General features: G+C 38.7%; 1 protein-coding gene across 1 annotated transcript in view; it reads right to left on the bottom strand.

Moving 5' to 3' along the window:
- Window positions 1-5,359: 5,359 nt before the first annotated feature.
- The window catches only part of LOC131591530 (importin-8-like), a 46,016-nt gene continuing 27,229 nt past the window's right edge, over window positions 5,360-24,146 (bottom strand). Inside the window, exons 17-25 of the mRNA XM_058862338.1 lie at window positions 23,587-23,653; window positions 22,806-22,931; window positions 22,235-22,332; window positions 19,172-19,267; window positions 17,550-17,770; window positions 11,564-11,769; window positions 9,907-10,143; window positions 9,119-9,235; window positions 5,360-8,419 (exon numbers count right to left, since the gene is read on the bottom strand). Coding sequence (XP_058718321.1) covers window positions 8,322-8,419; window positions 9,119-9,235; window positions 9,907-10,143; window positions 11,564-11,769; window positions 17,550-17,770; window positions 19,172-19,267; window positions 22,235-22,332; window positions 22,806-22,931; window positions 23,587-23,653 — 1,266 coding nt within the window. The 3' untranslated portion in view covers window positions 5,360-8,321. The remainder of the gene's footprint in view (window positions 8,420-9,118; window positions 9,236-9,906; window positions 10,144-11,563; window positions 11,770-17,549; window positions 17,771-19,171; window positions 19,268-22,234; window positions 22,333-22,805; window positions 22,932-23,586; window positions 23,654-24,146) is intronic.

The raw sequence follows: 24,146 nt of genomic DNA, 5'->3' as shown, positions 1-24,146 counted from the left end.
GGTTCAGTTCAGTGCACAGTCAGATGCACTGCTGTGTTCTCCAACTACTCTTGTTGCAGTTTTGTTTAACCCCTGCATCCTCCAGGAAGATCCTTAGGGCAAGCAGAACATGAGACACCGGGTGTGCTCTCCCTTTTGAGTACACAGCTCTTGCAGAGCACAGCTACAGGTGCTGCTGAGAGCCCAGTGCCAGCCTCATGGCTGTGCTCAAATCCCTATACAAAGGTGCAGGCAGGTGTAAGGCAAGGTATGTTGTGTAAAAAGGACAGTATGGAGTATTTCTATTTAATAGAAACTGCTTAAGGTATCCTTACTTGTTGTAGTTGCACATTTTGCTCTACAAGGTGCTTAGAGATAGAAGGCCAATGTATTTTAATAAAAAAGAATAAAAAATCCATTATTCATATACTGATATGACCTTTCCATACTCTGTATTTTGCTTGGAATCTCATTTACATGACTATGGAGAGTTTTCCTGATGTGCACATGTAGCTTGAGCTCTGCCAGAAAAAAAAATTCAGCAGGAAACTGCATGACACTGGGTAAAGTCCCAGTAATTTAATCAAATGGGTAATTAAATAATTTAAATTGTTAATTTAACATACCTGGCAACAAGAGAAAGCAAACACCGATCCTATTTCACCCTTGCTGGGGACCAAATGAAACAAGTTGCCATTTTAACAGACTGGGAGTTAGAATTCAGGTTAAGAATATGATTCCAGTCCAGAAAAGATCAACATTGTCAGAGGGCAGGAGGCAGCATAGGAGCCAAATACTTACTTCGGTAATAAATACACTCTTTAGAGCCTATTAGAAGTGGCAGTCACAACCTACTACCTCACAACCAATCCAGGATGTTTGTTAATACCTGCAGAGGGGCTTCCCAACCTGCACCCTCACACATGGCACAGATGATACCACCAGTCATTTGGACTTCTGCTTCCAATCCATCAGGTTCACTTCAAAGCCTCAAGGGGAATTAGCAATTGGGATGTCATTCATCACTTTGCTGAGAACCATTTTTTTTCCAGGAGAGCTTGTCATACCAAGCAACCCACACAAAATACAATTAAACAGTGTCACTGCTAGACAGATTAAAATTGCAGTTCGATAGTGGAACTCGCTGTTGCTGAACAATTTCATAAATTAAGTATGTTCTGGCAGAGTTTCTGCGGAAGGTATTAGCAGTGATCCAAACACCAGGACCTAGCAAATTGCATGGGTAAAAGGCTAGTTCCTTTAGAGCCAATAGCAAAACTCCCAGGCATTCCCTGAGAGCCAGAATTTTAATTTCTCATGCCAGCTGCAACACGTTGCTGTGGCTTTGGGCAAACTACACTAGTTCAGCCTCCCCAGTTAAAAAACGTGGCCCCCTAAACACTGCTTTTAGACAGACAGACTGTGGAGAACACACAGAAGTGGCCCATGCAGTAAAGGTCAAGCATTATCAATCAATGCAATTTAGCAAACAGGCTACTTCAGCAATATTTTCAAGAGAGAAATACTCCACTGATACAAACACCAGGCTTGCAGTTGCAGCCTGGAAAATTCATTTCTTGTCCTGTGGAAACCTGGTAAAAGTGTCTTTTTTACAAATTCCATGCACAGAAGACTGGCCGAAAGTTCTGGTGCAGGTGACTATCTTCACTAGTTTGCTATTTTGAGAATTATGTTGGGGTGTTCTGTGTCAAACAGCAGTTATGTTCTTTCACAGCCAATGCGTGTAAATGAACAGTTGCCATCACAAGTCAGAGATTAACAAACACACTGCTACACAAATGCACGTATTATCTCTGGATAACACACACATTTGTTTAAAATTAATTCTTGGGTGTTCTTGCAAAGAAATTTTATGGCTGTATGAAAAGCAGCTATAAAATGAGATTTGGCTCCTTGGTAGGTGGCATGTTACATTTTTTTAAGAAATATTATTCTTCCCATATAAATGCACAACAGATGTAACATTCGACCTAAGCAATAAGATTTATTACTGTTTTTAAAGCAAATTCAGCACAGCTTAAGAGAACACTGTACAGAATTCTTTAAGCTAGGAAGAGGTTCTTCTTGTCACCAATGCATGTGTTGCATTTGTCAACTCTTGCCCTCAAAGCCAACCCACAATTTAATATTTCAGACTTTTTACAAAGGTGATGATCCTGCAATTCAATCTGCTAATGTAGCACATAGCAGGCTCCCTCCAGTCACAGGAGTCCTGGGCTCATCTCTTTACTTCTAGTATCAAAATAAATTTGCATGGCCTCTTTGGTCTCTTTTTGAGCCCCCAAAACATTTAATGTGATTTATGTTAGGTGTTATTCCAAGAGCACATGCAATCAAAAGCAAGTGTCACACATTGTTTGGCAATGAAAAATAAACATTACAGCTGTGATCAAAGAACGTGTCTTGCTTATACGGTCGTACATTAATTTCTTTACCTCATGCACTTTTGTATAAATATTTACATTTTCATATTTTCTTCAGAAGCCATAGTTTTTCTGTTTTCTAAAAATAACCTGCTTATGCATAATCTTCCCCTTTCAAAGCATTGTTCTTCCTTTTGTTAAATTCATTTTCAAGATCTCTGTGCATGAAAAGTGGCGAAAGATGGATATGTGCAACTTCACTAACAAACACGTTGAAAATACCTAAAGGTGAGGAACAATTCTTGGATAAACACCTCCAATGGTAAACAGTTTTGTAAGAAATGAATAGGCCTTTATGTTATGCAGTAATTTTGCAATTTGTATAAGGGCACGAAATGTGAAAAATAAGGCATACCAGAGAATAACAATAAAATCTCATTTCAAGAAATTTTTTGTTGCTCAACAGCTTTAACTATCAAGTAATTTTACAGTTTTTGCATTTTGCTTCATGTAACATAATCCAGATGGTCCAGCAGGCAGCCCCTGACCGACACTTTCTCAGGTGAAACCTGCAGGTGACACTGTTGTATCCACGTTGGAGAAATCCACGGATCTGAAAGTTCAACTCCTACCCCACCATGAACAGAGCCAAACACTTAAACTGTGAACCTCTATACAGCCCATAAAGCGAATTCTAGCATTAATATACCACTTCCACCTCATTTTGCTGTTATGAACAATTTGTAATCAAAACAGTTTTCTGATCTCAAGTTCAAAGCACCACACCAAATCTGGGGCTGCCCAAGCACATTCTCTTCCCAAAGGGAGGCATGGGACAAAGTTCTTGGATACTTCCCTAGAAGACCTAGGCAACATTTGGAATGCTGCAGATCTCAGATCATATCAAAAGCATCCCCTCAATTTAGATGGATCCTTTCCCAATTCATCACAACTACATATGCCTGCAGATTCTCTCTGAATTGGTGCTCCCCAAAATTCTTCTAGTCCAATAGTAGTTCATCTGCCAGCTCCCTAGACAAAGAGCTACTTTCAGTAGCCCTTTAGGAGGGGTATGCTGATAATCTTTAAGAAAGATTGTAATCCCACTGAGTGTCTCATGTTGGTGATTGCATATCAGTCAGGACAAGCAGTTTCCAGACTTTTTAAAGGAATACATCTGATTTCTGACAGAGAAAAGTCACATTAAGTCTTCACCTCTCATTAATGGCTGTCAGTCAGGGTACTACATCCATACAAATGATGCATATTGCATTTGCAGTGAGTATCGGAAATAGATCCACAGGCCAGGAGAGTTTCTGCCTGTCTACTGCCCAAGCACTGCTTTAATTTTCTTTCATTTTACACTGGTTTTCCCTGATTGGTTTCACAAAAGTAGTAGCAGTAGAAGAGGTGTCCAAAGCAAGCAGCTTGGCCTGTTCACACATCCTCTTTACGATATAGTTTTATGCTGAGACTTTCTGGTACCTGGAATAGTGTCTGGCTTCCTTAAAAAACAGTGGGAACATACATCTCTACTGTATCCCACTCACCTGGGTTAAAACCTGATATACCACGGAAAACAATGCTATTTTCACTCCTAAGATCAAGAAGTTCATAGCCATGCCTGCTTTTCTGCAGTGAGGGAAAATCGATTCTCTGCCTACCTGCAGAGACAGCCTCTTGGACTTGAAGAATGTCCTCAATTAGAGACAGAAATCCTTGAGGAACTGACCACCAGACTGCCAGATATTAACCAGAGACTGACTGGGGCATATCTTAGAATGAGGACTGGGCACTTTTGCTGGCATTTTTGCCTGTTCTTTGAGCAAATTTCAGTACAAGGTGTGGGGATTTCAAAGTACCCATATTGAGGAGTAAATCACAGAGAGGCTCATCAAACCACAGGCAGAAGTGAGGGGCTTTTGAAATTCTGTATCATCTGTGTTTGTCAAATGAGAGACTATTCTACAGAGAGAAATGCAACTGATAAATTGCATTGCTTCAAGAAAAAGATTTTATAAAAATTGTTTAAGGTTTACCTTTTCAGGTATTTTGAAAACTCCCTGAAATATCCAATAACATTGTGGCTGACAAAAGAAGAAAAGGAGGGAAGAAAAAGACAGAAAAGTATTCTGGAAACACAACAGTTAATCATTCATGTTTTCTACAATTCCTTTGGCTCAAGAACAATCTCAAGACAGACTCTGGCTTTGTAGTAAGAAAAAAAAAATCCTCTACTGTCCTACCATCTCTCCTCTACAATGTATGATGGAATCCAGAGTCACAAACTGCCAGGACTTCACAGGCAAAGGGCATGTCCTAAAGCACAGCATTTCATGACTCCCTGACACCACACAGGCAGCCTTTTTCCCTAAAGAAAACAATCTCACAGTATCATTTTGTGTGACATTCTTCAAATATTTTGACTTAACACTCCCAAAGCACATTCATTTCAGTCAGATTGTGCACATGTGGGTTTTGGGGGGTTGTTGGGGTTTGAGGTTTTTTAACCTTTTCCTCAGCTTGATATTCTGCACTCTTCCTGGAGCTGGCCATTGTGATTAAAGATTCCACTTTGTAATGAAAGAAAGCAATGTACTTCAATGCTGAAAGAGAGACAGCAAAAAGAGGCAGCCAAAACACTTGGTGATTCTTATTTTCCTTTTACAAGTGACAAAACAGCATATGCAGTTCAACACCCAGGATCAGTTAATTTTATCTGGAAAAGCAGCTTATGTAAGTTCACATTTGCTATGATTATAACCTCCATAACACTAATTTCCTATGTAAAGCCACTGTGGTGCCCACACAGATCATCTTTACACTTTGGGAACATGGGCAGGGGGCAACATAACTCACCAGTTATCAGCCTTTGTTTTATTTTGCAATACATTCATGATTCTGTCATTCCCATAGCAAATACATCATGCTTGGTTGGCAGTGCTGGTATCTGATATTCCACGATTACCTCTTCAAAGTGAGACAATAAATGCACATTTGTGTTACTCTCCCTTTAATGTAGTACAAAGCTGGACACAGCTCAGAAAGAAACACCTAAAATCCATTACCTACTCATGATCATGTACAAATGGGTATTTATCATGTTAAAAGAGAACCATATGTTAAAGTGGAGGCCAGAGCCCAATAAATCTTTTTGGATGGAAACCCTTTTCAAAAAAAAGGAATAAAAAATTAACATTTGCTTTTGCCAGTAGAAACATTTGCTCATGAATCTTCTGGGAAGGGAAAGGCATTTAACCTTTTTACATGCCATTCCCTCAGACATCTCTGACCCTACTGCGAAATAGACAACAAAGATTCCCGACTCCACACTGCTGATTAAACTCTTGTATGAAACATCTGGATGAAATTTTCCTGACAGCTGATTTGAAAAGTATACAAGAAGCAGAACTAGGGAGCAGCTATAGTTCAGCTGAGTGACACCAAGATGATGCTATGCAAAAGCAGATTTTACCTTGAACACATCAACTCCTAAATATTACCTGTGACTGTGCAAGCAACCTCATTAGCAGAAGAAAAATAAATTCATCTTCTACTCTGCATGCCAGTATAGAGAAGGCAAATGGACTTCGAAAGAAACCCAGCTTGAAAATCTTTTTTCTTTTAATAAAGTAATAAAGGGTTTAAACAGTTTACCTGCCTAATACATAACTTCAATTGACAGGTAAGAGAGAAGTTGGAAGTGCCCTTAACTTCCAAAAAATGGTTCTTTAATTTGTGAATGATTTAAAAACTTCTGTGGTTTCTGATAAATTCCCCAACAAACTGGATGTATTGCTTTCCTACTTACTCTCTCAGTCAATACACCCCCATGCCTAAATTAGCAAGCAATCTGTAATTTTCATAACCAGACATTTAAAATAAAGGATATCCTGGCCCTCTGCTCCTTGACCTTAAAGAGCCTGTCCAATGCAGCTCAACAGACTGTACCTTTTTGGAAATACGGACCCTGGAAATCTCACAATTTTCCACATGTACAACAGGCCTGCAAACGAGACATTTTCACTGTTGCTATTAACTAAGCATTAGTGAAAAACCTAACCAGTGAACCAGGCCAGCTTTACTCTGTAGCTGCTTGGGAGAGGAAGGCAAAAAAAAGAAAGAAGGAGCAGCAGCAGTGAAACAGCCTTAGAGTCTGACACAAAGGTACAGGAAACAGGAAAGCGTAGGGAACATTCTGCCCCATAGCTGTCAGGCTAGGAAAATTCCAGAAAGAACAGGCAGAGATCCTCTTGCCTTTTCCAGAAACCAAGGCACAGAGTGCTTCAGATTTATGAGACACAACCAGAATGACAAAATGTAAGCTTCAGCACTGCACAGGGTGAGCAGTCTGTAATTTACCGTAGCTGTGGAAAATTTGATGGGGTATGGGAAAGGCTTTGACTTTTTATTTGGGACACTGCTGTAAAGAAATAGATTATTAGTATGTGTTTAAAATTGATTGGTGAATATTTTTAAATCATAAAGAAATTAACACATAGAGACAAAATCTGGTCTAAACATTTTATCTCAATCCAAAGTTCACATTCTAAAGCACCCCTTCCACTTTTTGCTACACCACTGCAATCCCAGTAGACCTAAAGGAAGGGCACCTATTCAAATTAGTACTGCTATCACTTCCTCTCTAAATGAACTTCTCCACAAATACCTTGTTCTATAGAACCCTTTAGGTTGGAAAAGACCTCTAAGATCATCAAGTACAACTGTTAACCCTGTGCTCACTGCTAAACCCTGTCCCTAAGTGCCACATCTGTGTGTTGTTTAAACACTTTCCAGGGATGTTGATTCTTCCCCACTTCCCTGGGCAACCTGTCCCAATGTGTGACCACCCTTCCCGTTAGGAAATTTTTCCTAATATCTAATCTAAACCTCCACTGGTAAAACCAGTCTTCAAAATTTAGGAAAAAAATCTGTCAGGTAAAGAAATTTCAGCATGGAACAAGAATAACCAACTGCAATGCAGACCAGAAATACAATCAGAGAGTGTAATAGTAAGAAGTAAGTTTGAAGCTGTTCTTCTTCTACCAAAATAAATAAAATATTGGAAATATTTTGTACCACATTATTCAGTTCTACCACTGGAATGGTAATGAATTAATAAAACCAGAAGAGATTATCCCACGTATAATCCAATATTCATCAATAATAGCAGAAATAAGTTGTCACATAGAACATTCTACATAAGAGGGCCACACCACTTGTCCAGGCAAGTGCTAACACTGATGTAGATTTAGAGTAGCCACCTGCCAGGCAAGCCATTGCAACTCACTTGAGTTGAATTCATGGCTAAGAGAAATAATTTAAGACTACTGCATCAAGGGAAAATCTGCCATTTTGTTAAGACCCTTTGACATAAGCAGTGTATGCTTTGTAAGTCCAACAGACACCTCCCTCTACACATTTGGTCTGCACCAAATAGGGAAGGTGTGCTAATATTCTGAACCCAGCAATTTGTATGCAACCAACAAACCATTAAACTGAGCAGTAAAAAGCAGGTGATTGGAAAACATGGAACCAAGGCTTACAGTGTATCAAGAAATGTCCTTACACTTAAAAAATTATAATGCACTCCAAAATCCATTTGTTCAGGCAATCCATGTACAACAGAAGGCACTGTTATCCATATGAATCTATCAATTCTGCACAGCAAAAACCTGAGAAGTGCAACTCAATTAGATGCAGCCTGGCCCCTCCCGGTCATCCAGGTTCCTTGAGGACAAAAGTTTCCTTTCAGTCCATCAAATTCTAAAAACACCACAAGAATTTGTACATTACAGTAGCTGGTTAGAAAGAGCATTCTGGTGGGGGAAGCACACCGCTATTTTCCAGAAAACCTTCAGCAGCATTAAATTACCCTCCCCTATCACTCAGAAGTCACGATGATTTCAAGAAAATGTAATGATGAGACCCTTCCCATTGACCTTTGTAGCTGATCCTTCAGTTGCCACCGGGAGTATTTCCAGCAAAATTAAATGCTGTGATCAGTCCTTTGTTGTCAAATGTGTAGCCACTTTGTTGTTCTATTGTCTTAGTCTCTAGAATTCAAAGAAAAAGGATATGAAAAATAGTCTATAGAGAACACCTTTGTCAGAGGCAATACAGCTCAGCTACAAATGTAAAATTATGGAAAAAACTCTCAGTCAAGAGCCAAGTCAAAATTTCATTCCCTAAATGCAATGACAGGAATAAATTACACTCAGGTTTTCTCTAAAGGCATAAATGTGCACACCTCTATAACAGAGTTGAGCAATTAATCCTTTACCAAATCAGTCTATGCTCCACTATTCTGCATTCTTTTTGATTAAGTCTGAATTTATTTTCCATGATGCACGCTTTCTATACATCTAAAACTTCACACTAACTGAAAAGGCAATATAAGTAGTTAAAAAGTTAGAAAACTTTTAAACACGTAATAATTGATAGTAATCTTCATCAAATGTCTGTCTGCAGATAGATATTGCCTTAATTTTGTTCTTCAATTCAAATGTCAGATAGTGTAAAACTATTTCCTACCCTATTCAAACAGCAGCAGAAGTCAATGAGAAGGCAATTAATTAGAAACAACAGTAAACTTACTCTGAATAACACACACTTCCAGGCAAGGAATAATGTAATCATGATATCCTGCTCACGCTTCCTAGAAAACGTTAATTAGCACAGAAGTTGTTGTTACAGATTAGAAGCAGTTCCAACATCTCTGCAACAGCTGAAAGGGGCCCAGGGAAGTGACTCACCTGCAGCAGTTCTCCGGTGCTCTGCTAATGTATAAATCTCCTGCAGCTGTTTCTTCTGATCCTCACTCAACGGTGCAGTCAGGGAATGGTACCAGGCTGCATCCCGGCTCTGCACCGCTGTCAGGGCAGCAATGGAGGAAAAGTCATTGTAAGATTGAATACAAGTTCATTTCAGAATAACAAAATAAAACACATAGAAATTCTGGTTGGTTTTAAAACAGAATCTGCACTGCAAAACAAGATCAGTATTCCTGTCAGTTTTCTTTGCACAGAATTCCCACTCTAACAGAGGCAATCCATTTTAGGGAACTTAATTACATCCTCTGCTTTCTGAAACAGAAAGTTAACCATGGGGCCATTATTCATGACCAATGTGAATTGAATCTTCTCATTTAAAACTCATGTGAAAACTAAAAGCAATAGGATTTGTGAAACAGGAAAGGGAGAAAATAATTTCTCAATTAACATCTAGAAGGTGACAAATATTTCTCTATATAGGAGTCCCTCTAGTGACCAAGGCCCACTTATTTAGGCTGTGATTGAAAAATTCTGAGGAAGAAGGTGAAGAGAATTGATCTTTGACTATATTTGCTACCATTTGTTTTTTGCAGCACTAGTAAGCCAAAAAAATTGTAGGACTAACATTAGAAAGCAAGATCACATTTTACAGTATCAGCAATCTAAACTATTACTCATAACAAAGAAAAGGGTTTTCCCCAGTGATGACCACAAACATCTCCAAATTATTTCATCATGTTATGTCATTCTACCAAACAGCAAACACATACTTAGAAGTGCTTGTGTAAAAAATTGGTATTCATCAACACCATTTTCAAGGTCAAGAGGTGTGCTGAACCCTTCAAGAGCAGTCTCTTCCAATGCATCTTCATCCCAGTCATCATCATCATCATCATCTTCATCTTCTTCCTCTCCACCTCCAGCACTGCCACCTCCTCCTCCACCATGGTTCTCTTGCATTGCCTGGCTCACTTCATTTGTTTCATCCTCATCGCTAGGTATCTCTTCTGGAAAAGCATTGATATGTTTTGTAAAACAAAGTCTGAAACTAGAAGGAAACAATGACTTAAGAATTAAAAACAATTAGTAAATCTAGGTTTTGGCTGGAAAGGGGACCATCTGTTAACACCCTTTCCCCAAAATCTTAGAAAAATTAAGCTCTTAAAACATTTCCTACATTCAAGATCAATTAAACTTCTGTTTCCATGCAGACCTGAGGAATGTGAAACAGCCCTCTTTTTGCTTCTTTCATTTATGCAGTCATTGTGCAATTATAGGGTCCAAAATTTTTGAGGAAATGTCTTCCACAAAATGGTCCACCACTCTGCTTTTTAAATTACAGAGACTTGCACAGAATTCACAAATATACATAAAACCATGAGAAATCCATCTGTAGACCAACTGTCTGCCTTCTCTTCTTGAGTGTTGCCTTATTTGAACAATTTAAACCAACACATTAAGTTTGTGTTACCTTCCATTCTGCTTATGAAATTATGACGCCCTGAATGAAATGCAACTACAACCTACAATTCGAAATACTGCTCTTCCTTACTTAAGGAAAAGTATTTCTGACTTACAATCAAGATTTAAAAAAACCCAAAACCTTCATTCCCAAACCTGCAGTTCTTCCTGTGTTAACGGTTTAGAAAGAATAAAGATGACTATAGATGCAGCAAGCAGGGACTGAATCACAGGACAGACATATGAACATTCCTGTGCTGTTTCCATACTGCCTTCCAATGTATTGAGAAGAATTCTGTGATTCCATTACAGAACAACCATGAGTGGATCAAATGTGAGTGGATTGCATAATCTGCTTACATCCAATCTAATTTTCAGACCTCAAAACATCTCCTCCTTGTCAAACACATTTGCCTGCAATGTTGTGCATAATTCCCTCCCCACAATTCCCTCTGTAAATCATTCTTTGATGCTTTTTCTCTTCTGGCAGACACAGAGGTTATAGGCCTGTGTACTCAAGGAACCTAAGCTGTCTCAAACCCCACTCTGGAAACACCTTTCCATTTGGACAAAGAAGACCTGCCAGGATCTCCTCCAAAATTCAATCAAAAAGGTCTTTCAAACAGTTGTGTAGTGGAACAGCTTCTTTCCAGGAAGCAAGCATATACCTAGTGGAGTCCTGCCAAACTGCTGCCACCTATGTGAGAAAACAGGGCATATTCACAACCCAGAAGAGTACACCTGCAAGTTACTCTTGAACCAATACTACCCTTCCACAAAGTGTTAGCTTGAAACATTTTGATTACACTTTGGGAGGAAAAATCAACTCCTAAGATGGTATTTCAAGCATCCAGTAAGCCGAGCTATTTTCAGCAGACTAATGAGTCTTAAAAACGAACTGCAATTTCTTACCCCCTTTAAATTAAATCCAGACAAAATCCACAATGTGAAAAGGGGAGATTTTACCATTATCTTCTGTAAAGTGTTTTTCATCTTTAGCATGATCCTCATGTTCTGTGAGCTCTCGTGAGGCGCAAACTTGTTTTAAGCCCAAGAAGAGGAGGAGGATTGAAGGAACAATCTGGGCAGCCACAGCATCCACTGCAGGTGGTCGGTTCTGCAATTCCATTAGGATGCTTAGTCCTATTATACACATCTTTCTGTCATGGAGTCTGAAACAAGGCACAATTGTCAGACAAAAAACAGATTTTCACTGCAAGAATATATAGAGAACATTAAAATCCTGGTGCTTGACATAGCCTCTGAGACATTGTCTTCTCCCATGTTCAAAGTCTGTGTTCAAAGATCCTACACAAACTATTTTCTTCCTTCTGAATGCACAGTTCCCACTGTAAAGTACTCATCCAATAACAATTAAACATCTTTCAAGCACTGGTCAAATTCCTGGAGCAACTTTTTCTGATTACCAAATGCAAAATCTGTGATGCTAAATAAATGTTTAATAATTATGTAGACTATCTTCAATAAAGCATTTGATACAGATTATCATTATTAAATAGGATGGAAAATTAATTTGCCTTGGCTTTGATAGCAGTACTGTTTCAGGGATGGAAACTGGCAAAAACTATTAGAGAAGAGCACTGATAAGCGGGAATGCATTGAATGGCAGGGTGCATTTATGGAATGCCCCAGGGGTAGCTGTAGTTAAATTATGAGAAGTCCATCAGAATGGCTGTCTTATACATATTTCAATATACAATTTCTAATGCTAACTTGAGACACATTGCTAACTCTGGTGAAAGCAGGGAAATAATTCCATCCTATGGAGAATAACTGGCAGTATACTCAAACTAGGAACTTGCAAATGAGTAGACCTCCAGTAAAACAAACTGCAGACAATTGAAGGGAAAGAAATAAATGGAATTAGTAGAAGAAAGATTTTTGTGTGACCATAGTCAAGAAAGTAGGTAAGAACCTATGCTCTAAAACATAAGTATTGATTTTCACTTCAGAAACACAAGTTTCTGCAAACAGGATAGAAAAAAATCTCTAAATGCCTCTGCAGATACTCTTTGGTTCTCCTTTACAGGAAACATCAGAAGTATTCAACATGAAGCTAACATTACAGAATTCTGTTATTATGGGCTTGAGAGGAGCTTTTTTTGCTTGAACTATTCAATTTAATGCTGACACCTTCTCTGCAAGCCTTCTGCAGGACAAGTAATGCCAGCAAAACCTAGAGAAACCAAGCAAACATCCAGAGCTGGCAGAAAATGGCCATCCTCTAAACTCTTAGGATACTTCCACTACTGAACCAGTTTTACATTGGCATGAAGAGAATACAAGTTGAGAGAGAAGAAAAAAGATGGGTACCACAGGCTGCAGTAAAGCTAACAGGGCAACAACCAGCTCAATCCACCACTTCTAAAATCGCTATAGAAATATAGCTTTTAAGTGCTTAGCATTTCATTACCAAAGTTCCTATAGAACTATTAAGCTACTGAACTATTATATCCTTTAAGCAGCACAAGTGATCCTGTATTGCAGCTTTCTAAACTTTACTTGTGCTTAAACAAGGTTAGAGATCTGGAGGGATTTCATGACACCTCCCACGTTGTTAGTCCTGTTAGGATTTACTGAAGTGATTCATTCTCAAGAGTAGCTGACAAGAGAAATAAATTATATATGACCATGCAGAACATTATGATCCCAGCAGACCTTCCGAGAACAACAAAGTCAACCAGCATATCAAATGACACACTTTGTCACACTGGGTTTGGCTGCTTAGTTACATGTGTTGAAAAACACGAAAGTGCAAGCAGGAACAGAGAGTCCCTGTAACCATAATCCTTTATTTTCAGATGGAATGGGACACAAAAAAGGGCATACAAACCAGCAAGGGAAACTGAGATAGAGGAACAGGGTCTGCCTTCATGAAAAAAAAAAACAACCATAAATCCCTTACTCCTCTCAGCTGAAATTACCTACTCCTGCATGTTGAAAACAAGCCGTTTGCTCTCATGCCAACACTATGTAGACCAAAAGCCAAGCTAAAGATAATGCTACATATAATTGAAGGATAGCTGTTACTTGGAGAGCTGTCCGTAGTGCAAGTACAAATGGAAAAACAATTCTCTACCTCCTCTTTTTGTCAGCACTGTCAACCAAGTGTGACAAAAGCTCTGTAATCTATGCAGAAGATTTCTAACCTGCATCTCAACATTGGGAAGCCATGAAATTTCTTCAGGATCCAAATGTCCAAAGAAGCAATTTCAGCCACGTGCATCAGAGTAAACTAACAACTCAGCACTGTTTTTTATCATACCTTTGACAAAGCTACCATTTCACAATGCCAATTGCAAAATGCAACAGTAAAATTTTTTTTAAAAAAATCCTAGTAATTAATGGCTTAGCTTCATATTAAATTATCATTTTGGGACAGCAAATCAAAGTACAAGAATGAAGTCCTTCTGTTTGAAAGGAAGTCATCATTGGGAAACAGCCCAAATGACCAAAACCCACAGCATATTTGTCATCCTCCACTTTAAAGCTGCTACACAGAGAAGTTGCAAGAATGAACATGCCTGCAGAATATGGAAGTTATTAGAAGGCCTTACAGGACAGCAGAAATTCAGGCATTGAGCCATCTTTACTGAACCTGAGCCAGAAGGAGACTTTTCTTTCACCTGCCAGCAGAGACAACAGCAGGAAAAGCATCTGCCTTGACTGAAGTTCAGTATTCTACTATGCCCCAGCTGTATTAAGGACCCCTAGGACTGAACAAGCAAAATAGAGTTTTATATATTTTCATAATAGCAAAGAATGGCTTCAGGACCATTCCGTTGCTATCAAAAGGCTCATTATTTCAGCACCCTTCCATCTGCTCAAGGGAGCCTGGATATGATTCTCCTTAGTAATTTGTGCTTTGAGATCTGTACTTATTTGCTCAGAAGCACACAATAGCCCTCCCTAACAATCAAGGACTCTGCTTATTCCTCAGTGGTTTATCAAACCTGGAGTGTTAAACACATAACACACAGCACTGCAATGCACAACTCCAAGCCAAGTCTATTTTTAACAAGCTGTGTGTGGTCCTCATAATCTGCAGGACCTCTTCTTGCTAACACACTTTCTTTTAATACAGCACAAAGGATTTTAAAATCTTTTGTATTTTAAACCAAACTGAAAGTATTTCAGAGAAAAATCGCTAAGCCTTTCCTTTTACTGGTTTGCTGTGCTCCTTTATGTGATAATCAAGTTTCTTTCTACTACATCAATACAATTCCTGGACAAACTGCAAATAATTAGCCATTTCCTTCTAGTTGCAAAGTTGGAACCAACATAAAACTGGGACTTTTATGTGCAACTCTGAGAATCCTAGCATTTATAACTATTCAAACTCCTATAAAATATATAACTCTATTTAGCTTCAAAAAACCCCAAATCATTTACTGAGGGTTTTTTTGAAGCAAGTGAGATTTTCCTTTCACCCTAGTTACCATAGAAGAATTTTTAGTATAAGAATAAGCATAAGTCATGCAGAAATTTCAACCAAACCTCAGCTGTCAGGAAAAAGGTAGAAAGTGGTAAGAAGCAAATGTTTCTGCAAAAGGCTTTCCAGTGTGAAGTTATTGTAGAAAACATTTAGAAATAAATACAATATCCTGTGGCATATAGGCACTGTCAGCACACAACTACAGATATGCAATATCCTCTATGACATACTGAATTTATGCAGTCTTACAAGGAGTTCTGAGTACTCCTTGCCTGGCTAATTTTTAATATGCCGACTTTGTAATACTTTTTCAATAGTTTCAGTAGTTATAATAACATGGTAGAACAGCTATTTATCATACCATAACTGCTTTTCCCCTCCATTTTTTCCATGGATTCCATCTCATGTGTTCACATGTGGTGCTCCAAAATACTGCATTCTTTTGGCAAACACCATTGGCTCCAGCCTGAGCATGTGCAGCCATGAAAACCCTACAGCTGGCAGAGCAGGATCTATGGGAACTAAGACTTCACAGGAACAGAAGAAAGACACAGAATCATGGAATGGTTTGGGTTGGAAGGGACCCTAAAAGTCATCTAGTTCCAAGCCCTCTGCCATGGGAAGGGACATCTTCCACTAGATCAGGTTGCTCAAAACCCCATCCAGCCTGACCCTGAACACTTCCAAAGATGGAGTGTCCACACATAAGAGTGTGAGATTTATGTGGACAAAGCATCTTGAACTGCCACTGTCACCACCATATTCCAGGTTTACTGCATGGTTGGCAAAGAAATGACAGCAAGATTCACCCGGCCTTGCACCACCACATCTGGAGGTGCATCTACTTTGATCTTTGGTCCAGTTTCTCTAGGATCTGTGAGTTTACCAAATGACTTGAATCTGGACCTAAAACTGCCTCTTAATGGAAAGTAAGCTAAGTGTAAACCAAAGCAGCAAATAGCAGCTGATGAGAAAGAGCACTGTACAAATAACGGTGCCCACTGCTCTCTGACAAAGACATGAACTACTTAGGGGAGAACTCAAGAAAGGGTTTCAAGAACACTAAATTTTTTTTTGCACTTCTGTCTTTTCCTGTTCAGTTAGGCCTCTGAATCTGGGGCTCCTTTAATACTCATAAGAAAACAAATGGTCTGCTAGCAGCAGTGCTCTCCTGGGGAAAAGGGAAGAAGCCCCTTACAGCACATCACAGTGCCTCATCAGCAGTACTACTGCAAAAGCCCTACCCTACACCTGGAGCCACAAAGTGCGGAGACAGCACAGAAGGGAGAGTGACTTTTAGATTTAAGCAATATTACAGATAATTATTTCTCTGCTGGTAGCAGCAGATCAGAGAGAGAGATTTTTAATCCTCTGCTGCCATTCAAGAGCAGTCTGAGCAGAATGACAGGTCTGACAACCGCATGTTTAACTTTTCATTTTCACAGGCTTTGTTAACCTTTGTCTCAACTCCAAATATAAGTTTATTTGAACAGTAGTTTCAGTAGCTGATGCTTTTTGAAGAGCAACACAGAAGAATTGAAAATTATGCTGTAGCTCACAGTACTATTTGAGATTGGAGCCTAGTCAGACCTTCAACATTTTTCCTCTCTGAATCTGACTAGTTTCTCACTGAATGCTCCAGGATGAACTGTTTCAGGCTATAAATCACTTTCAGTTTACCATCCGTAGGGAATATCTTCTTTCCTATCATCTCTGTATGCACTCAGCATGTGACATGTGGCAGAAAAAAATGAAAGTACAAAGAGATGAAGCTCAAGAACTTCGCTTCAGCCATAGAAGAAAATTGCTACGCAGAAATCCTAAAATATCTTGCCCTTTTCTAAAGCTGGTATATAGATATAAAAATAATTTAGTAGTTAACAATAATATTACCACAAGATGTGGAAGAAGTAACCTAAGGCAGACATGACCTAAGCCTATCCATCATGCACCTGAGGGCAGATGTCAGTAACAAAACAAAACTCAAGCAGGAAGGTGAGAGGTAGCTGCTAACTACATCTGTCTGCTTTGCCCTTAAGTGGATTTGAATCTCACAGTTAAGACACCACATCTCAGCTGAGAGGCAAGCACTGGCCTTCACCTCTGCTCAGCATCAAGTGCATGCTTTGCTAGGTGATGACAGACTTTGTTCCCCTTCATTAACTTCACAAATGCTCAACTCCTGCCTGAGTGCACACCAGCACAGCACACACACATTCAAGGGAGGTCACAGTGACGTTTAAGTTCAGCAGTATACTAAACAGCCAATAGCAAAATGATAAACATGCAAGTTGATTGTGAAAATTCATTTAAAATTAGAGGTGGGTTCACTGGAAAGAGTAATGTTTTTTTTAATTAAATGGAGCAGTTAAAAATAACTTACAAAATACAGAACAGAAAGTACGTACACAGTGTTTTGGATAGAGAGTTAACATGTTGTTGAAAATCAGCTGGCCAATTCCAAATATTGTAAAAAAAACAACCCTCAATACTTGCCCAAAAAAACAGTCTGTGTCATTCATCCATTGGTTTATGAACTGTGCAGTGATGGGCTCAGGATTGTGTGGAAATCTGATGTTCTCCAAGGTGTGCAAAAGGAGGTCAGGATTGTAGTAGAGTGCAGCTATGGCAACTTGAAGACACATGGTACGAAGTTCACTTGTTTTAACTCCTCGAGTCAAGCGCTCCAGAACAGCCTCCACAAAGAGGGGAATACACTGGCCATATAATGAGAAAAAATAGAAAAGGAAAAAAATAAAAGAAAACAGTCATTAGACATGTTGCCAGATTATACAAAATTGTATAATACTTTCACTAGAATTAATGTCCTGAGTTATCTGAAGTTCAGGTATAGAACCAAGGAACACATTCTCCTCACTTTCTAGCCTCTGATCACAAGCTTATAAACCTTCCCCAAAACAGCTCTTCTCTGAGCTAAAAATTGCAATGTTATTCTGAGCACAGAGGAGAGAGAATATTTGGGGCCATTTGGTGGAGTTTGTTCTAGCATTTAGGAAGAAAAAAACTTAGACATTCTCATCTTTAAAGACACCAAACACTTTCAAAACTAACACGCATTAGAAATTAAACTATCTAGATCTGTAACACAAGAAGTTTTTCCTAATAAACATAAAGTGATGTTAAACTTTTTATAAAAGTTTAAAACTAGTTTATTCAGATAAAAGCAAACATGCACCAATTTCTAAACAATGAAATAAACATCTTCTAAACACATACATATTTCAATGGACAAATGTATACTTTACAAAAATTTGGGAAGCATTATGAAAGTTTTTGTTTATGAGTTTCAGTTCAGTTGCAACCATTTTAATTCACAGAGATGTACAGCTCAATTAAGCCTTCCACCACATACTTATTTCAATGCATATGCATTGAATTCACTTTAAACTCTTCCAGATTTCCTATAAAAATAAAATCTTTCAGAGAACATTTTAATCCTCAATTACTTCAGATTTACGCTAGTAAAGTTATATCAGTTTCATTGAAATTAAATGAAAATGTATCACTGAAGTCCATGGATTGCACTGTGACAACATTAAACATGATACGTCAAGGTAATTTAGGCTCATTACATGAGTTCAAAATTTGGTCTTTAACAGGAAAAAGACTACTTTCTAAAAAAGCGTTCTAAGAAACTCTGGAAAATTGTGATTATATTTCTCCCTGCAATCACAACCCAGCCATACTAAAAAATCTGCATTTCCAAATGCAGTAAATAATTTAAAACATTAAAAAGTTCCTATAGGTTGGAGAAACAACATCAGTTGGATATATACACTTAACCACTCAGTCACCATAGTTTTAACTGTGTGTTTTGCATCAAAAGGGAAAATTTACTAAGAGATAGCAAAAAAGGACAATCTTGCACAACATACCATATCCTTATAATTTAGTCCATATCCATTTTGTGGTCATGCCCATTAATATCTTGTCTCAAAACCAAAACCTTACAAACTTTCCTGAGTTCATTTACTTCTTTATGTCTTTCTCCCCACCTTACATTTCCCTCAAATTCTCTAATTCCAGCTGTTTCTCTCAGGAGTCATGGATCGTTAGAAAGCAGTAAAAGAGAAAACCTGTTCAATATGTATTATCACCTGGTCAATACCCCGTCCTTTGCACTGAAGGACAATCACTTCTAGGAGTTTGGCTGCATGGCACTCCGCATCTTCTCCTGCATCTCCTGTCAGTACCTAACAATCAGAGTAACAATTTAATTTATCAGTTGTTATGGTTTAACAAAGTCGGGTTTTCAGTTGGGAGGGGGGATGGTTCCCTGGGGGGACCTGGCAGAGCTAATCAGCTGGCTAGGTTTGGAGATTGACACATGGTTAAACCACTTAAAAGTGTTGAATACACCTCTGTGGAAAAGCACATTTAAAGACAAAAATCACAGGAACGCTCTCTTGGCTTCCAGCCTGGGAACAGGTAACCGGCCTGGGAACAGGTAACCGGCCTGGGAACAGGTAACCGGCCTGGGAACAGGTAACTGGCCTGGGAACAGGTAACAGGTCTGGGAACAGGTAACCGGCCTGGGAACAGGTAACCAGCTGGGCCCAAGCCCATCTGGAATTGGCTTGGCCCACGGCGAGGCGAGGCTGAGATTTCTGTTGCTGCCAGGCCATGCCAGCATGACTATCCCAACACAGCGAGCAACTGCATGTCCAAGGAAATCAGCGAGGCCAGGGCAGCACTGTGCGGCTGTGGCTGTCTCAGCATGGCTCTCGAAATGAACTTTATTTAGTCTGGGACCAGCACCAGGAGTGGCCCCACGGCCAGCCCCGAGGCCAGAAGTGGCTGTGGCCAGGATTGGCTGTCATCAGCCCGGTCTGAGAGTGGCCGTGTGGCTGGCACTGCTCAGCTAAAAATCAGCGTGGCCGGGGCCATCTTGGCATGACTCCTAAAGGACCTTGTTTGCTTAGCCACTTTTAGCCAGCTACACTGCAGACAGAAAATCAAAAGCAGCAGTAGCAGTTTTTTTCTTTTTCCAGGCCCTGTGTGAAGGAAAGGCGCAGGGGTGGCACACAGTGACTCGCAAAGTGCCGGCGGGGACCACATGATCAGCAGCGAGAGACACAGCAATTCCTCAATCGCAGAGCCTAGATGAGATCAACCTTTCAACACTGCAGAACTCTTTTTAAAAAACTGTTTCAATTAATAAAGCTTGAGAACAAACGGACCTATAAACACCAATTCTTTCCTGAATCAGGAAAAGGAAAGGGTGAAGACATGTAGAGAAAAACAACATAGAACACTGAGGTCAGTAAAGGTGGAGTCAAATTCTAGTCAGGAGGGGATTGAGGAGATGCCTTAGTCTTAGACTGAAATTCTTTTGTGAGGCTATGGTGAAGAAATATTTTTTGGTACATCAGACTTTGTTTTTCCCTGTAATTCATGGAATACATTGGAGGGATAGAGCATTCTAACCACAGCCGTGAGTAGAGGCACCAGTGTTGAAGTAAGCAGATATTGCAGCAGAATCTTGAACACAGAGAGACGAGAGATGAGAAACCTTGCCCCAGGAATAAAAGAAAGAAACCCCTGTTCCCAGAAATAGATGAGAAAAAATTTCCTTTTATGCTAGAACAGCTCATCCTTAAAATAGCACCCCAATAAGTTGACGTGGCCCATAAAATCAACTGTAAGAAAGCTGCAAAGCATTGGAAGGGACCTTCACATGGCAAACAGGCTTCTATCTCTGAGGCGGCTGATTCGCTGTGACATTGAAGACACTAGAGAACTGTTTCTTGTAGAGAAGTCTCCATGGCATGGGGAGAGAGACTTCTCTCCCTAAGTAGACTGAAGAAAGATTAATATAGAGGTGGTAAATTGACTGAAAGTTCCAGGTTTTGTTTCCTTACGTTGTCAGTAGGAAAGAAAAGAGAGTGTGGGGGGAGGAAAAGTATTCTGAAAGCTTATTCTGATTTTTCATAACATTTTTTCTTTTAATACAGTTAAGAAAGTTTTTTTTCTTTATACCTTTTAAAGTTTTGAGCCTGCTTTGCCCTCCTCCTCCTAATCCGTATCTCACAGCAAGAAATGAATAAATAATTTCTAGTGGGTGCATAAGCATTTGGCCAGCACTAAACCCACTACATAATTGGTGCGTTGGCCGGGAAACTCAAATTAGCAAACTGAAACCACTACGTCAGTAGTCACTGACAACACTGAAAGCAAGTGCTCCTGTACCTGAATTCATCCAAAAATCTCTACACAGCATATGCATATGTATTCATGCTAAATTTTGTGATGAATTGAGACACATAATTCATCTCTACAGATATAAACAAGGATAAGTGGCTAAAGGTGAATTTTAAAAACAAGAAGAAATTGCTGTAGTTCTTAAAGAATGCTACATTCTTTATATATCCTCACTTTCCCTTTTTTAGAAAGAAATGTCTTTTATAAGAATCACTGATGTTTTCCACATTGTGTTTCCATTTTTTCACTTCAATTCTAATAGATTAACAGCAAATTAACAGCCTGACAAAGCAAAGTGCTATGTTTAGGCTAGTTTCTGATTAAGAACAAGGTGTATGCAATCATTCTATGTGTAGGCACATACATATGAAACTGAGCACTTCATCTCAACCTCATGGTCACTGTCAAGGACCATTTTCTTTCAAAAGAACAAGGACAAGACAAAATAAGAGAAATTTTCACATTCAAATACTCTATGTTTCTCAAAAATAAGCAAGTAGCTAGATGCCTAACACAGACTAATGCCCCAAATCAGAGGAGGACTGCAGGACAATCTCATGCTTTATTATACATGAGAGACTCAGCATAAAAGAGAAAGAAGATAAATGTAGGAAGAACTTCAAATGAGTTCGCACCTTAGCTGACAATCACAGAGTCCAACTGCAAGATACACAACCCAAGGAAATGAGGCTTCATTAATTCCCTACCTACCAAAATAGCTCTTCATAGAAGAGTCAAGATGAACAGCAACTTTCTCCCACACAGATTTTTGCATGTAATTTTTTTAAAGCATGTCACTTAAAAAGTGTGAAGGTGTTGCATGTGCTCAGAACTGATTCAAGACCAAAATTCACTTAGTTCTGAAATGCTTGACTACCACATGGCAGGTTCAGGTCACTCAGCTCCTCTGATTGTTATGTACCAGTGATAAGTACAACAATAAGAATCAGAAGCCTTACCTTTTTACACATAGAGTAAATGATTTCTAAATGCTTTGGGTTAGACAGTAAAGTATCAGTGTCAATGGTCACATAATTATGCAAGAGAGGCATCATATCTGCAGAACAGGGAGAACAAAAGAGAAAAATATTACAAAAAGGGATAACCAGAGAGGTAGTCCTAAAGGAGAATTCATTAGCTTAGATTCTTGAATATGGTTGGAAATTCAAACTCTGCCAAAGTCTTTTCTGGAAGAATTCTTAATAAAATGCACTATGCAGGGTGCATTCTTGGAACTAGAATAGGACTACATTTTAATTAATTAATTTGTAGTTTCACACTAACTTTGAATATTCAACTTTCTCTGAGTTCAGGACCCCTACAACAACTGATCACACTGACAGATTTGAACATGCTTCTCCTACTTAAATATCTCCTGTTACACTCCCACACTAAACAGACGGTCAGGCCATGACTCAAATACATGATCATTTTAAACCAAGACACTAATGGAAGGGACCCTTACCAGGGTGGGTTCTAGAGAAAAATTCTCAAACAGTGAAAGCATCACTAGAAGAGAAGTGACTTTACCTGCAAAGTATTCAAAGCAATCCTGCTGGAAAACCTCATACAGAACACCTAAAAGCTGCCACATCTGAGGTGAAATCATCTGGCATGTTAAGCTGAAGGCTAAGGACAGAATTTCTTCATAAAACTCTGCAAAAGACAAACAATTTGAAGCAGGATGCTTTACAAAATAAATTTAACTTGCAAGTACCTTGAAATCTTAAACCGAGTCCTGAGTCACATAACAACTAGAAGACAGCAATTAGAAACTAAATCATACATAGAAAAATAAAACAAATTGTAAAAGATTCTTTCAGATAGGCCTTTTGTTGGCTACAGTTACAATATGCACAGTTTCCCACTATAAAGACCAAGAAAACACACCAAAAAAATACAGCAGAACATTAAAGACAATGCTTCTAATCAATTTACTGAAAAATGTATTTTTTTCTCAGCCTTTGTTTTTTTCTGCAAGGTCTTATCACAAAACCATAACTTTTACTCCAGCATACTGATAAAGCAGTAATTTAATTGCAGATGATGTCCATAAGAGACTAAAGTAATTGTAGACATTGTCCTTTACCACAATTAGCCAGAATAATAATCAGAACAGCATCTTCAGCTTTTAACCTCCAAAACACAATAGCCAATCTGACTAATGTGCATGAGTAGATCAGGAGAAACAAATTACAGTGGTAAAGTAATAACTTTTTTCTTTAAAGAAACACACACAAAAAGATTAAATTCTGGTCTGGAAGATAACAATAATTAATTTACATGTTTTTTACATATCTCTAAAACATACCTATAACATGTTTCTGCAAAACAAGGCCAATGATCTGTAAACAAATGCTCTCGAGCTGTTGAGTGATCTGAAATAAAAATATAAAGCAGTTTATTTAAAAAAAATTAGAAATACAGCAATCAAATAAATATATTTACTAATTCAGTTTGAGAAGTTCTTCAAATCAAAAAGGCTTTTATCATTCTTTAAATGCTGCATTTACAATCACAGTATTATGAAATAAGATCTCTCTGATGCAGAAAGAGCCTCTTTACTCTGAACATGTGATATGTGGACATACATTGCACCACAACTGAAAGACCAATTCCCAATAGAATTGGAATTCTATCCAAGAAATTGCTGGGTAAACTAGAGATATGGGTCATCACTGTAAAAAACTAGCCTTATGCAAAATATTTCTTCTTTCATTCTACTTTAACATTCTGTAATACAACTAGATGCTATGAAGAAAATTAACTCTACCCCAACCAAAACCAGCACATTCTAATGAAGTGTTTACCAAGTAAGGGCTAATAATTTTACTCTTGGGACATAAATTCTCTTGAAGTTGAAAGCTAAAC

This window comes from Poecile atricapillus, chromosome W (genome assembly GCF_030490865.1).
Source record: "Poecile atricapillus isolate bPoeAtr1 chromosome W, bPoeAtr1.hap1, whole genome shotgun sequence".
Classification (NCBI taxonomy): domain Eukaryota; kingdom Metazoa; phylum Chordata; class Aves; order Passeriformes; family Paridae; genus Poecile; species Poecile atricapillus.
The sequence above is the reverse complement of the archived record's forward strand: the minus strand, read 5'-3'. Positions and strand labels throughout refer to the sequence as shown.